This window comes from Cydia strobilella, chromosome 19 (assembly GCF_947568885.1).
Source record: "Cydia strobilella chromosome 19, ilCydStro3.1, whole genome shotgun sequence".
Classification (NCBI taxonomy): Eukaryota; Metazoa; Arthropoda; class Insecta; order Lepidoptera; family Tortricidae; genus Cydia; species Cydia strobilella.
In genome coordinates, this window is record NC_086059.1 from 10848974 (window position 1) to 10865479 (window position 16506).

The 16506-nt window shown below is 41.5% G+C and overlaps 2 protein-coding genes across 2 annotated transcripts in view; both read left to right on the plus strand.

Annotated features, from left to right (window-relative positions):
• LOC134749975 (eukaryotic translation initiation factor 3 subunit A-like) overlaps nt 1-5709 on the plus strand; it is a 32359-nt gene extending 26650 nt beyond the window's left edge. Inside the window, exons 19-22 of the mRNA XM_063685011.1 lie at nt 1073-1213; nt 1739-1853; nt 3445-3799; nt 4931-5709. Coding sequence (XP_063541081.1) covers nt 1073-1213; nt 1739-1853; nt 3445-3799; nt 4931-4977 — 658 coding nt within the window. The 3' untranslated portion in view covers nt 4978-5709. The remainder of the gene's footprint in view (nt 1-1072; nt 1214-1738; nt 1854-3444; nt 3800-4930) is intronic.
• A 7130-nt stretch (nt 5710-12839) lies between these two features.
• Nucleotides 12840-16506, plus strand: part of LOC134749974 (uncharacterized) — a 33893-nt gene continuing 30226 nt past the window's right edge. Inside the window, exon 1 of the mRNA XM_063685010.1 lies at nt 12840-12985. Within this exon, the coding sequence (XP_063541080.1) occupies nt 12980-12985 (6 nt within the window). The 5' untranslated portion in view covers nt 12840-12979. The remainder of the gene's footprint in view (nt 12986-16506) is intronic.

The window sequence follows — 16506 nt, forward strand, 5'->3', positions numbered from 1 at the left end:
TGACTGACAGCTGTTCTTTAGTCTTTTGGACCACCATCAACAGAGGCGCCAACTGGTGAGCAAAAAAATGATAGCCCTCATTCCATTATTTGTCGAGTTCCAAACTTTTTAAAAGTTGAAGTGGCCATATCAAATGCAGGCATAGGTCCATTAAACAGCCAAACAGATGATCAGTACTTATTATTATAATGTTGGTACCGCGACTATTTAGGTGTCTCAAATAGGTTGGCGTATTTTCAGCAGAAGAATACACTTCCATTTTTAATTAAAAAAAAATAAAACGGCGACAAAGCAAATCTTTTTACTTTTTTCTGTGAAAATATATAGATAAGAACGTTGCTTCTGTAAAATACTTCTATTATATTTGCATTTAATGCGCCATTTTTGAGAAAAGCACTATTTATGACTCGGCTGGAAGGCTACTTGCAGGCTTCGGATTCAATTAAACGGACTCCCAAGGTCGTCCGTTTAAAACGAATTCTCAGCCAGCAAGTAGCTACTTCCGAGCCTCGACAATAATGTACTATTAACAGGACGCCATTTAGGGAAAAGGATCCAATCCTCAAAAAAATGTCAATAGAATTTGAACTTTCTGTCAAAACGAAAAGTCATTGATTTAAATGACAAATTTTAGAGGATTGATCCTTTTCCCTAAAAGAAGTTCCAGTATATTACACATTATACTCATAATCATATCAGCTCACGACTTATACAGTGTGGAAAGAATGAAGGGGCCCTGGAGGGAAAGTGCCTTTAAACCTTAAGTTAGCTCAGTTTGCTCAAAGGAAATGTTTATTAATTTTTTTAAAGAAACAAAACTGCATTCAAAGATTTTTTGAAATTAGCTTGTTTCACCCGGGAATCGAACCGGGAATAGAATGCTTTCAAGACGCATGACGGTACACGCACATATGATATACCGAGCAAAAACTATGAAACGATTCTGTTCCAGACAGCCCACGCCAAGTATCCGATCGTAACATACACCTTGTCATCGATTTCGGTGTGTGAACTGTACGCGTCAAATATTTTTGTTTCCATACATACATTTAATATATTTTTCCTTCCTCAGACGCGACGAACGTGGGCCCCCGCGCGACGAAGGCGCCTGGCGTTCGGCACGCGACACGCGCGACACTCGTGACACACGCGACACCCGTGACGCGCGCGACCCGAGGGACTCCAGGGACGCGAGGGAGCCGGAGCGCGACAGGTAGATTTCTGTTATAATTATGTGAATTCAATCAATCAATATATTAACTTCTTATTCGAGATAACAGTCTGAGCTAGGAAACGGAATAGTTATTTACGGTACGAACATTATATAATACACGTGCGAATAGGTAATTCGCAACTCGTGTCGATTTAGAACACTCCTGTGTGTTTTAATTTATCACCACTCGTTGAGAATTTCCTACTTTCCGCACTTGTATCGTGAATAACTATTGTTACATTGTCATCCATTATAACAAGTGTTTAATTGTTTGACTCGATGGGCACGGCTCCCCGCTTTTTTTTTACGGGCTAGATCATATGACATATGGCTCTTTCGCAGGCCGGATTCGAAGGCGTCATTCATTTATTACGTGAGACGATTTTTGCTAGTTTTTGACCCCCTCCCCCCTAAATCGTCTTACGTAGTAAACGAATAGCACCTATGGATTTACTATCGTTTGAGCTTATAGAGCTCGCTTCGGTTAGTTGTCGTGTTTGTATGAATGTTGGTTGTTTGTTCCAGGGCGCGCTACGGCGGGCGCTCCAGCGGGCCGGGCGGGCCGGGCGCCGACGGCGGCAGCTGGCGCCGCGCGCCCGCCGACCCGCCCGCCGCACCCGCGCCCGCACCCGCACCTGCCGTGAGTCTCATACACTATACTGTCGATCTTCTCTAATTATTTTACGCCAAAGACGTGCCACGCGCTAAGACACAATGGCCACGCGTTCAGACACAATGACCACGCCGCTCGCATAAAAGAAACAATGGCTTTTGTTTAACAGATTAGTGTCTTTGGCGTAAAAATCATTTGAGAACCTATAACGTTGCTTTCAACACAAATAACAAGCAAACGAAACAAATTAATTATGTGAAAAACCTTATAATGTGTGTCTAAGGTTGGTATTCCGCCTGTCAAATTTCTTTGTCCAATGTCCATTGCGTCTCACTCTCACTAAGCAAAATATGAGACGCAAATACACATTGGACAAAGAAATTGTATAGATAGAATACCACGTGGTATTTGATAAACTACAACCCACACCACAACCTTTTTGTTCCATTATTATTTACAACGACGGGACTTAATCGCGTAAAATAAGTATTAAATTTACCTCCGACGTTTCGAGGACGGCGTTGTCCCCGTGGTCTCGGAGAAGACTGGCTAAAGTTGACATCAACATCTTCTAGGCGCGCGAGTTTTTCGAACTACCCGCACTTGGTCTTGTTTATTAACTTGAACGTTTTGCGCACTAGGGATGCTACCGGGTCGACACACAACACTCACAATATTCGATTTTTCAACTTTCGATATTTGGTTTCGCTTACACTTACTAATGACTGGGTTCCATGTGGATGAGATCTTAAAACCTTCGTCTCGATTGAAATTTCTATGTTTCTTGATTTCAATGGCTTCACGGATTTTTCTACTATAAAACCCACGATCTGTAGAAAGTATTCTAGGGTTGTGAAGCTCAATCCAGTGGTTTGGCCCTGACTGCATGTGGCCTCGCTCTGCATTTTCTATCGCGTGTATAACGGGGAGTGCTCCGAGGAATTGTTCGGATTAATCCCTGCCGCTTCTTTTCGCCATCGCCCTACGCGACAACATTACCATCCTCACCACTAAGATGGTTGGCAGTCCTCAACTGTGCGTTTCTCTAAAAACTTCCTGCCTCGCACAGCTAAACTGTGGAATGAACTGTCGCCTGCGGTATTTCCGGACCGATATGACCTTCAAACCTTCAAGAAAAGAGCGTACTCCCATCTTAAAGGCCGGCAACGCACTTACAACCCCTCTGGTGTTGCGGGTGTCCATGGGCGGCGGTAATCAGGTGATCCGTCTGCTCGTTTGCCTCCTATTTCATTAAAAAAAAAATGACATTGATGCATCGAGGCGGTTTGTTCACTCAGGACGCGAACGCGAATACGAAATTTTGCTATCTGCCTCTTTATCGCTTACATAAACAGTAAACGCGAACGCGAATACGAAATTTTGCTATCTGCCTCTTTATCGCTTGAATATGCAAGAGTGACAGAGATGTTAGATAACGAAATTTGGATTTTCTTGTTTCGCGATAGACCCTCAGATTGTGGTAGTGTGCCCCCTACGCAGAGTTTCGCGTAATTCCCTATTACAGTGAATCTTAAATTCAGCACACTACAACTTAACCTGATTCTAGAGCAGAAGCTTAGCCCTCACTATACTCATATTAATATGTATTTTATAACAGGAACGATCATCAGCCTGGCGCACTAAAGACGCACCACCTCGCGAGGACCGCTACCGCGACGCCCCGCGTGGCGACCGCGACGGCCCACGCGACCGCGACGGGCCCCGCGACCGCGACGGCTTCCGCGACCGCGGCGGCGACCGCGACCGCTACCCGCCGCGCCGCGACGACGGACCCCGCGACCGAGACGGCCCGAGACGTGACGACCGAGATGGACCCCGGGACCGTGATGGACCGAGACGGGATGATCGCGACGGGCCGCGGCGAGATGATCGCGACGGGCCGCGACGTGACGACCGGGACAGGCGCGATGACAGGGATAGACTCCCGCCGCCGCCTCGTCGTGAGGAGAAACGTGAGTACACTTACATTATTTTTGCACAATTTAAATGTATTGCAATTAACTACTATCAATTAACGCGGAAAAAAGTAAACAATAAAAAAAGTTATTATACTTTAAAAACAAGGAAACTTACATCATTAACAAACACGGTCAAATAATAAACTTGAATTGCCTGATATGATCTCAAATTGAGTTTTACCTAATAACACTGACCCCCCTATTCATAAAACTTTACGGGCCTAAATTATCATATTATAATGTTTTATCCTTTGCTTACAAATACATAAGTCAATACACATAAAGACAAAACGATTCATAGCTAATTCAGGCCAGTAACGCGTTTATGAATAACGCCGTTAGTCGATATATTACCGAGTAAAATTAATAAAACAGTGCATAAATTAATAATTACGAACATTCTCGATCTTCAAAAGTAAGTGTTTGTCTACTTTTTATTACTTCTGCCACAGAAAACTAAATTAACAGACATACGAATACGTCGCTATACACAGTGGCAAAAAAAGTGCATTCCCGTTGCCAGGGAGGTTTTGGATACTGAGCAACTTTTACTATGGGACCAACCACGAAATCGCGAAAAGATATTTTGCTGATTCATATATTTTGGCTGGTCCACTTTCTATGGGAGGGTAATTTTTTTTTTCGCGATGTCGTGGTTGGTCCCATAGTAAAAGTTGCTCAGTATAATCCCAAAACCTCACTGGTAACGGGAATGCACTTATTATTTGTCCACCCTGTATACCGGGATATATTAATTTATCTTTATATTGGTCAAAAAAACCTAGAAATTCGTGTGACGTAATTAATGGATGATCCTTAGGGAATATTACTGCAATGTTCTGCCGCCAGAGTGCAGCATATTGCATATCACATATTGTTGACCTTAGAGTAACTTACATACTATGCCATAAACAGTTTTTTGACTAGTTTTCACATATTATTTATTGCGAATATTTATTCGACATTGATGCATCAAGTTGGTTTGTTTACTGTTTATGTTAGTGGCGACCCCTACGCAGAGTTTTGCGTCATATTCCCTATTATTGTTACGATTTTGTATGTTTGTTAGTTCAGTTTTCACTGCTCCTCTTGACCACCATATTGAATGTTTTCTGTTTGTTTCAGCCCGCGACCCCGACGGTGATGACTGGCAACCCGTCACCCGCCGCTAAGCGCACGCAAGGGTTCAGTATCATCAGAGACCACTTTGCAAACACTACCCTGTTGTGTACGGTACTAGGTTGAATATCGTATAACTGCTGTTAGTTACGTTCTTCTAAATTTACATTCGTCGATAGTTTTTGCTCTATAATGTTGTGATTGCTTTAATATAATTCATGATTTTTGTATAATTTTGGCATGTTCAGTTGATATATATTCGCTCATTAGAACGTATCGTACACCGCCAATGTTAGCGATTTACAGTGTAAAATACACACACATGTATAAACTTCATATTCGTGGTGCAAGACGCAAAATGGCGTCTTTCTACTTTGGTGCTGGCGCCATCTGTAAGCTTGTAAAGTGTTGTGAGGTTTCTAAGCCTTGTCTTTTGTGCACCTCTATGTAATAAATAACAAAGGAATGAGATATATAATTATCTCAACTTTTTAGTGATTAACGGCAGTATTTGCCAATACAATTAAAACACGCATTTATACATGGTTCAAATGTTTTGTTTTAAATAATAAAAGGGGTAGCTTCATGTGAATTAACGTTGTATTGACGTTATTCAGTCAAGCCTGGCTTTAACTCTCACAACGCTAGTGTCAATCAAAGTGGTCGGTAAAGGTCTCATACTGAACCCCTTTTTCATGTAATCCGATTCAGACATATTATGTTTAAATGTATCAATGCTTTTACTAACGATGTTAATAAACATTACGTTGACGTGTTTGGGCATATTCTGTCTTACTTATTTACTAATCCCTTATTATTTACTTTCTAAAATATCCCAAAACTCCCATTTCCTGAACTTCTACTTGGGTCTCTATTGTTTCCCATATTGTTTTAAGTCATAATGTATTGTTTGTCCACATTTTCGTTAGTCATAATTTGGTTTTTCTCAGAAACGCGTAACTTTTCGGGATTGCCATAAAACAAACCTAACCTAACCTGACCTAAGGATAACCTGAAGAAAGTCCTGCAAAGTTAACGGTTGCAGAATTATAACTAATGATAATATGACAATCATTACAATCATTACATTATGACTTTCAATAATTATGTCAAACAAAGGGACCCCCTTCTAATTATATAAAAAACATTAGCAGCATGCGATGTCCCTTTTGGATCCTGATCCTGACGGATCCTTTATATTAATTATCACTAGCAGCCATGACTGTATAATCAACGTCAAAGACGAGTTTATGTTTCGCCTAATTGAGGCCTTACGGTGACCAGAGGATCGCACCAGGATCATCGTATTACATTATATTTATGTAACATTTTTATATCCCTTTTATATTGTGTTGTAAGTTTTATATTTAATTTAATTATAGAATCATAATTTAGCATAATTTTACATTTAAGATGAGTTCCACCTCCCATACATTGATTTGCCCCCACTGCTCCGAATCGTCTCGTAGATTCACGTCACAGGGCCTTAAGACGCACATTACACGCCTACACAAGAATGTGGCTCCTCAGCGCAGCCAGCCTTCATCTGCTCGGGTGGCTCCCCGCGCCATCCAGTCCGTCCCCCACAGCCAGCCCGGGCGCGCCACTACATGCTCACAGGGCTTGCAACCATCTGGGGACACCCTCAGGAGCCTCGGCACTCTTAAAACTTCAGTACGGGTGCTTCGTCACATACCCCGGGGAGCGAGAAACCTGGCGGCGGAAAAACTATGCAACGTTATTAGTAAGTGCATTGAGACCAATGAAACTACCGATTGGTGTGCGCTACTTACTTTTGCATATTCGGCGCTAAGAGCACCCGACGTTGAGGCCCCGGGCAATCTCACGTCTAAAGTGAAGAATAACTTAGTTGCCACCGGATTTTCGTCTACTTCGCTTGAAAATGTAAGTGCCGCGGAAGTTTCCTCCCGTATGCCCTCTGTCCTAAAGACAATAGAATATAAAGTCTTCGAAGGTGATGTGAGGGGCGCCGCTCGCGTGTTAATGTCAGATGACTCTATAGCACCTCCCGGTCCTGAGACTCTTGCCTCCCTACAGACAAAGCACCCGCCCCCGTCCCGCCCTTTAATTTTCCCCCGGGAGCCAGATAGGACTACTCAAGCCTTGACCGTTAACTTAGAGGAAGTAGTCCAAGCGCTTGGGACTTTTCATAATGGGTCAGCCGCGGGCTTGGACGGAATTCGACCAGCTCATTTAAAAGAGTTGACGTCGAGCTCGGCTGGCGACAACGGACAACGGTTGCTTGAGTGTCTCGTTAAACTCTGTAATTTTTTACTCAGTGGACAACTAAACCCCGAAGTTTGCCCGTATTTGTATGGAGCCTCTCTGTGCGCGTTAACTAAAAAAGAGGGAGGCGTACGGCCAATTGCTGTGGGAAGCACCTTTCGGCGTTTAGTAGCAAAACTGGGGTGTCGTGCGGTAAGGGAACGAATGGCTGGGTATGTCCAGCCACATCAATTAGGCTTTGGCACACAAAGAGGGTGTGAAGCCGCTATCCATGCCACTCGCACATTTGTAGCTGACCCAGCAAACACAGACTGCGTTATCATCAAGTTAGATGTTAAAAATGCCTTCAATTCCGTGGAGAGAGACGTTCTTTTGAGCGAAATAGAACAACATTCACCGTCTCTATACCCTTTTCTGAACCAAGTTTATCATTCCCCGTCTAACCTATTCTACAACGACTCCTTGATCCTTTCCCAGGTGGGTGCGCAGCAGGGAGATCCACTCGGACCGCTCACCTTCAGCCTCGCTATCCATAAGATAATACCGTTTTTAAAGTCACCTCTTAACACATGGTATTTGGACGACGGGACATTGGGAGGAAAACCTGATGTTGTAAAGCAAGACTTGGATTTTCTTCTTCCACGTCTTAAGGAGATGGGTCTGGAGGTGAACGCGACCAAGTGTGAATTTTTCTGCTGCAGCCCCACTTTTTCTTCTTCCTTGTATTCTTTTCAGACTCTGCTTCCCGGTCTCAAAGAACTTTCACGCACCACTTTTTACCTTCTGGGCTGCCCAATATTCCCAGACGCCATCCCGGATGCAATAGAGGCCAGGAAACGGCTCCTTCTGCGCGCCCGGGAGCGCCTCAATAATATAGGTACCCACGTCGCCCTAGTTTTACTTAGAATGTGTTTTGCGGTTCCAAAAATAACGTACCTTTTAAGAACCACCCCGACGTGGTTGTGTCCTGATGAGGTGTCTTCTTTTGACGACACCTTAAAGGATACAACAGAAACCATCTTAAATGTGTCGCTTTCTGATGACCAGTGGACCCAAGCTTCTCTGCCTGTACGTCATGGTGGTCTGGGTTTACGGCGCGCGAGGGACGTAGGCCTGCCAGCCTTTCTAGCGTCAGCGCATGGGGTCGTTGACCTTGTCTCTAAAATGTTACATTCTCATGGAGACAGGGTTACGATTCCCTTTGTTAGCGATGCGCTGGCAATATGGTCAGATCGTTACCCAACTGTGTCCGTGCCTGAGGCTCCACAAGTGCAGAGAGCGTGGGATGACGCGGGTGCCAGAAACACACTTGCCCGTCTCTTGAGTGCTGCTACGGGTGTGGATTTGGCAAGACTCCGGTCGGTGTCAAAGGTAGAAGCGGGAGCGTGGTTACAGGCATTACCTTCCCCTCACCTGGGAACACTCCTCGACAGTGACTCAATGCGTGTGGCTGTAGCTCTTCGCCTGGGCTGCGATGTTTGCATATCTCACAAATGCATCTGCGGCTCCACGGTGGAAGCTAATGGCCATCACGCATTGAGTTGCTGTCGCTGCTCAGGAAGATTTCCCAGACACCACGCGCTTAATGACATCGTCCGGAGAGCCCTAATATCCGCGAACATACCGTGTGTTCTGGAACCACCGGGTCTCTGTCGCACCGATGGCAAAAGGCCGGACGGTTTAACGTTGGTGCCATGGCAGAAGGGGAAGTGCCTACTGTGGGACGCCACGTGCGTCAGCACTTTCGCCGTGTCACATCTCAGCCGGACGGTGCAGACACCTGGCGCTGCGGCAGAGTCGGCAGCTTCAAGAAAGAGAACGAAATATTCCATCCTCGAGGCAAATTATTATTTTGTACCCCTCGCCTTCGAGACAACGGGGTGTTGGGGGTCTGACGCCATATCGTTTATTAGGGAGGTGGGACATAGGATTAGGGAGAGGACCTCTGATGCTCGCGCGGGTTCGTACCTGGTGCAAAGGTTGGCCATTGCTATCCAACGTGGTAACGCGGCAAGTGTGATGGGCACCTTTGCACCCGGTACAGCTCGCGGAGGTCTTTTTGAATAAAATATTTTAGTTAGTTTTGTAGTTTATTGTTTAATTCCATTTTTTTTTATACACTCTATTATTAGTTATTACAAAGGAGTAAAGTGCAAAAGTATAAACTTATCTATGACGTAGAATGTACAAGTATTACGACTGGTTTAGGCTGCTGAACTTGCTAAAGAAAAATTGCTTAGATTTAAAAACACATCAATCAGAACATTAGATCCACATTTCAATTATGTTAATGTTTTTTATGTTAATGGTTAACGCTTCAATGTTTCTTTACATCGGACGCATTTACGTTTGGTATAAGGGTTATTTATTATTTTTACTTCAGTGCCTAGTATCTTCTGGCATCCTTTCTGTCACAGATTGCTTCATATTTGTATGTGATCCGAAAATAAATTCTATTTTGCCGGTCAGACACTATTAGTAAAGGCTAAGAAATAATTTTACTTTTTGAGTATTACTAGTAGGTATTAACCTTTTCGACGCCGTGTCAAACACAAAAGCTGTCACTCTGACGCCACGTTACCGAAGTGTCAAAACTGAGATTGAACTTTATGCACATGCACGTAGGTCTATGTTACTCTGTGGTCTTCGACCGATTAATCGGTCTTTGGCGTTGGACCTGCGGTGCCGATATATCCGTCATTGGCGTCCAAAAGGTTAATGCAAAGACTTGTCGTTGGGTGGACGACATTCGGAAGATTGCGGGTCACTTCTGGATGAGATTAGCACAGGACCGGGACAAGTGGCGTACTAGAAGAGAACCTGCTCAGCTCAGCAGTGGGCGATAAAGGGCTGACATGATGATTAATGCAACGGCGCTTTAGTGATCAAATTCAGAGGTTCGGTTTTGTAATGTCATAATGTAAGACTGACATTCAATTAGCTCCATGCATGAATTTATTTTTATTTTTGGATTCATAATTTATATCGTTGGAACACCAGAAATGATAAAAATACTTTTGTAAACCTTAACATTATTTTATTAAAAAATATTTAAAATGTTGAAAATTTTTGAGCGGTTGAAACGCTCATAATTTTTGGCGCGAATTCGACAGAGCGTGATGACGTCACACGTTGGGTGGCCCAACTGACGTTTGCTACTAATGACACTAACTAATCTGTCGAACGCGTGACGTCACGTGGCGTTTCGAGCGTTTCGCTCACTAGCTTTTCGCGGGCAAATTTTTGTACTTTTTATCTATAATTTTAAGTAATTAAATGGTAATTTAAAAACGGAAATGCATTTGTAACATGATATAACGGTAACAAACATCCGAATAAAACATATTTCGTTCAAATATAAACTTCATGCATGAGGCTAATTGTTGTTTTTGAACTAGCCAGTATAAATAGTAGTAAAGTTTTAAATGAACTGATATGAAAATTCGAATGATACAAAGTAATGACAATATTATTAGTCATTTTTACTGATAGTGTCGGGCACGCAATTTATGTAACCGATTTGGACACTTTTGACGTTATGCTTGTTAAGATGCCATGGTCAATAGATGCCGAATTTGAACATGCCGTAGATAGTTCTTAATAAACATTATTGGTTCAAATCGTTGTTTTTGTTACAAACCCGAATTCTTGATAACTAATATAATTAGAGAGTAGAGTGCGCTCCGCGGCGTGAGGTACTTCCAATCGGGACGGAGTGGAGCATGGCCATGGCCATAGTGAGGAATATATATAAATAGCTATATACCTATTTTTTATATTCTTTGATGGCCATTCTGTATGAAATTATAGTTGGTCAAACCAAATTGGCAGTAAATAAGAACCAAAAAAACTATACTCATCCTTATTTTTGGGTGCTAGTGCTAGTGTAAGACGAAGATAGTATGATTATCTCTGTCTATGTTTAAAATGAGACAATGCTTACAAGTTTTCATTTAACTTGCCCTGTTAGTTAGTGTGGGTCAAATCTTGAAAGCTAAATTAGATCTACTTCCCGATTTCCGATTAAGCTAAAATTTTGCATACTTACATATGTAAATCGGATGACAACGCATTATTATGATGACATGAAGCTGATCTGATGATGGAGACAGGAGGTGGCTCTGTGATAAAACAACGAAAACTAATTGTTTCGGGTTGCTAGAATTGTCTCTATGAGTATTAGTTGCCTGTGGAAAGAAAAGCACAGTCCGTGATATAAGCTTGTACCAAAAATGAAATTTTTGCCACGAACTTATTTGTAGGATCCCTTCGGATTGAATCCAACTCAATTTAATTCCGGTGCTTGGTGTTTCTGAAGCAGTTATACGTCAGGCTTAAAACCGAGGCAACCCTATTGTATAGCCATTATGAGAAAATTTGCAAGCCTTCAACTCTAATTTCGTGAACGCGTGTTGGTAAATTGTATTGTATTGCATGCTGATAATTGGAATAACTGCTTGCTAGAGAATCACCGCCGATAGTCCATTCCCAGGTAGCAATTATACGTCATTATGACGTCCGTTACGTCATTGTGACGTATAAATGACGTTTTTATGACGTCGCTGACGTCACTTTGCTACCAGGGTTCTAAGTTAGTTATTAGACGAAAATGTTAGAGTATTATGGTATGGTTAGAGTATTGTGTTATGGTTCCGAATCTTGGTGTATAAAATAAGATTTTGTTTTCATTCCAAGTTTGATACAAGCTGGGGCAAAATTGAGCCAATTTATTAATTAATCATTCCATAAGTGTGTAAAATTTTAAAAGTTTCTGAAGAGAATCAACAAAAACCGGCCAAGTGCGAATCGGACTCGCGCACAAAGGGTTCCGTACCATTACGCAAAAAAACGGCAAAAAAATTACGTTTGTTGTATGGGAGCCCCACTTAAATATTTATTATATTCTGTTTTTAGTATTTGTTGTTATAGCGGCAACAGAAATACATCATCTGTGAAAATTTCAACTGTCTAGTTATCACAGTTCATGAGATACAGCCTGGTGACAGACGGATAGACAGACAGCGAAGTCTTAGTAATAGGGTCCCGTTTTTACACTTTTTACCTTTTGGGTACGAGCCCTAAAAATATGACGTCGGGTTGTTATTCAAGTTCTAGCAGGGTAGGTACCATAAAACCGGTAACTAAAATGGTCCACAAATTAACACGTAAATAAGAATCAATACCTACCAATCTTCTTTTTGGTGTTGCCTGTTTTTTGCTTTTATGAAAATGATTTGCCTCAAAATCCTGCTACTTTGAAACAATATTCACACCTGAACGAAGATTTTCGAGTTAGTTTGTGTTTTAAATGTCCAGATTGTAATGGAGTGTGTGAGATTGTATGCAGACTCACGGTAAACAGTGCGCGCGTCCATTGCCTAAATAAACTAGTCCATACAATTAGTCCTTGGTGGACGGAAAAACAACATCTGCATCATGAATAAGACGAAGTCACCGAAACTACATATTTGCGCGTACCTGGCTCTACATAGATAGGTAGATACATTATTTCTAAAATTTTAGGAGTAACAGTAAATCTACAGCTAAAAAACAATCAAAACAATTATATGTATTAGCCATATCAAGTCGAAAGTGGCAGGGCAGAGCAACTGAATCGCTGGCGAGAAAGTTTGCCTTTTCATGCAAGCAGAGCAGTCGCGAATCCACCGCCGCGCCGGCACGACGTAGGTACGTTCGGATACTAGTGATACCGGCACCGGAACTAAATACTAGTGAAATACTTTACAAATACTCTATTGTTGTTTAGTGAAGTTCGTGAAAAGGAGTACTTTAAGTGTCTGTGGAAAAATGAACGTAAGTTTGTTGGTTAATTTTTGAGTGTTGGTTTCAATACTTTCAAGGTTTTCAGCTTTTCGACCGTTCGTTTTGGTCGTTTTACAGTTTCCGTTGTTTTAATTTAAAGTCACTAAAGCCTGTTTCTTGCTTTCAGAGAAAGTTAAATGAACGAAAAATAAAAACAGTGAAAGGAGTTTTATTTTTCGTCTGTTATTCAATCACGCGTGTTGTAAAATAATAAAAAAGTAATTAATACATTTCCTGCTGCATTCTGCGCAGGTAAACCGTATTGCACTGATATTAAAGTTGGTTATTTAAAAATTTACTGTTGGTTTGCTTCTGAGCACTTGCATCAAAGCTGAAGGTTATTGTGTTATTCAAATGTCGGCTCCTGAAGTTATTAACTATTGGTAATTAAACTAAAAACTTTATTAGTCCAAGTTAGGTAACAACTGCAGTATTGTAGCAAGACCTTTTTGCAATTTGCATCTATATTGATCCGGTTCGAAGGACCAACTTTTAGTTTTCAGTTTAGTTTGTTTTTGTACGTTAATTACAGAAACAAAATGTATTTTTTTTAAACGTATGCATGTTTATATTGTTTATTTAGGTAGTGACTACAGCTAACGATGTTTACTGTTAGGTCGTCATCTTGTGATCGACAATCTTACATCGACAAACGCCAAACGAAAAGAAAAAACCGGTCAAGTGCGAGTCGGACTCACCCACCGAGGGTTCCGTACTTTTTAGTATTTGTTGTTATAGCGGCAACATACATCACCTGTGAAAATTTCAACTCTGCTAGCTATCACGGTTCATGAAATACAGCCTGGTGAGTGGTGACAGATGGACAGAGAAGTCTTAATAATAGGGTCCCGTTTTTACCCTTTGTGTACGGAACCCTAAAAAATTTATTGGGATGACAGATGCCACGAAAAGTCAAATCACTTTTTTCATACATTATTTAAGTTTCGACTGTCGTTTTGACGTTTTCTATCAATGACTGTCATTTTGTCTAGGTGTTTCTAACTTAACGTAACCACAAGGGCCTGGCACTTTGATAGAGAAAGATAGTTTTATTGCGATTCCTATAAGAGGAATGAGAAAATAGTGCCATGCTTTGTCCTTATCACCGACCGGGTGGCATCATAGGTAGGAGGCGATGGCGAAATTACCGAAATTTATAAGAGTGAAAGAGAAAAAATCCTATGCTGCCCAAATTCTATATGAATATTCTTTCTCTTACCCCCGGTCGTTCGGTGGCGCGTCTATAACTACTTGTAAATACTACGTCTATGGATAACCGGCAGAATATCAGTGCTCCGCTTAATAGAGTGGAGCGTATAGCTGAGTCGGAACCCTTTTGTTGTTGCTGCAATGCACACAGCGTGCAGCTAACCACTAAAAACTAATTTTTCGTGTTTAAGTAAAAAAATTTTTTGTTAATTTAATTTAGTACATAAGTTTTGTTCTGACTGCAATGTACCTACTTATACTTTACACTAAAATTGTGTGTTTTGCAGCATCCAAATAAACGTTTTATCTATCTATCTATCAAAAGGCATTTAATTGTCAATCTAGACTGAACTATAAATACAAGTTTAATCAAATTGTTTCTGCGAATATAATTTATAATCAGTTTGCAGTTCGCGACCGATTGACTCATGGCCTTAGTCACGGGTCACCGCCAGCCCCGCCACTACTAAGGAAGCAAATTGTTCGAACGATGACCAAATTAGTCGACATTTATCCTTAATGAGGGCTACCGTTTTTGTGCTCACCAGTTGGCGCCACTGTAGATGTAGGTCCAGAAAAACAGATCTCAAAATTCTTCCTAATATTTTTAAACGTTATATTTTCATAGAAGTTTGACGTTTAAAATAACACTGTGCTATCAAAATCGCTGCAGAGTTATCTTGGCCTGCCTAAAATTAAAGCGGGTTTCTTTTAAGCCTCAGGACTCATTATTATATAAGTACCTAGATAATAGTAGTTATTCGCCTCTATATCGGTTTAAACAAGAGAGGCAGATAACTAAATTTATATTTTCGATGTAAGAAACCCTAACATCTCGTATCTATCAAAGTTTGTTTTGTCTGCGAGAGTACCGCTTTGCCTTTCAGAGAATAGTTACAAAGTTGGTAAAATATCGACAGCGCATTGTGCCTCGTTGTATAACAGCAACAGCTAGCCATGCGTGTAAACATACGAAACCGCATAGGAAGCGGATTCCATCACCCCAGCCGCCGCGCGCCGGCGCCGTTCGTACACGAAAACGTGACTTTTTTTTATAAAGTTTGTCAAGCCATTTCCGTCAATAGATAAAAGCGGCAAATTTAAAAAATGTAGGCGCGAAGGGTAATCGTTCCATAGAAAATTTGAATTTCACGCCTTTTTCTACTGACAAAATTGTTTACCGGCTAGTTAATTTTTTTTTGTAGTTAATAGTTAATGGCGTTAAAAACTCAAAATTCGCACGTTGATGACATTTTTATATTTTTATTATGTTTTTTTGATGGTCAAATGTCAACAGCAGCAATAGAAAGGTCTGAAACCTTATGCCTACCTAGTCTACCTACCTTGTTTTAGTTCAATTTATATTGTCGTTTTAGTTTTAACCTTTTCGACGCCGTGTCACCGAAGTGTTAAATTTGAAATTGAACTTTATGCACATGCACGTAGGTCTATGTTCCTCTGTGGTCTGTGTCGGATTAATCCATCTTTGGCGTTGGACCTGCGGTGCCGATATATCCGTCATTGGCGTCCAAAAGGTTAAAGACATTTTGTAAATAAAAGACGTGTAAGGAGGACCAACGTATCATCGCAAAAACGGCTGTACGGATTTCGATGAAATTTGGAACCTACATCAGTTTGTATCGGAGAAGGACATATAATACTTTTCCCCTAAAAGGATGCAATGGGGTTGTAATTGAGAATCTACTATGAGGTATATGAGCCAAAAGGGGGTGATGGGCAGTTCACCGAATTATGTATTCGTGAACGAACTCGCGGCCTGAGTCACGTTATAGTACAATCGGGGACATTGCCGGTGAACCAATTCAGAAAATTTTTAGGTCGATAACGAGCTAAACTCCGCCTCTGCGTAGGGGGCGCCAGGGCGCCACTACCACAATCTGAGGCTGAGGGTCTATCGTGTCGTGAAACAAGAAATAGTTATTTGTTATACAAGGGTGCAAAGTTGTATTTTACCCGCGAGTGTGGAATTGAAACACGAGCAAGCGAAAGGATTCTATAGTTGAACCACGAGCGAAGCGAGTGGTTCTAAATAAAATAGAATCCTGAGCGTACGAGTGTTTCAACACACGAGAAGTAAAATACATTTGCCCCCGTGTGTAACACAAAACTTTTCCCCTCACTATAGCGAGGAAAGTGCAACATCCACATGCGTTAGATCATCTTCATCACTGGAATCACTAATTTTTTTACGATATTATAACAGAAAACACTAGAGAATTCAGATTTTTACGTGAGTCGGTGAGAAGAACAGTAAAAATTTTGTTGACAATGTTGACATTTCT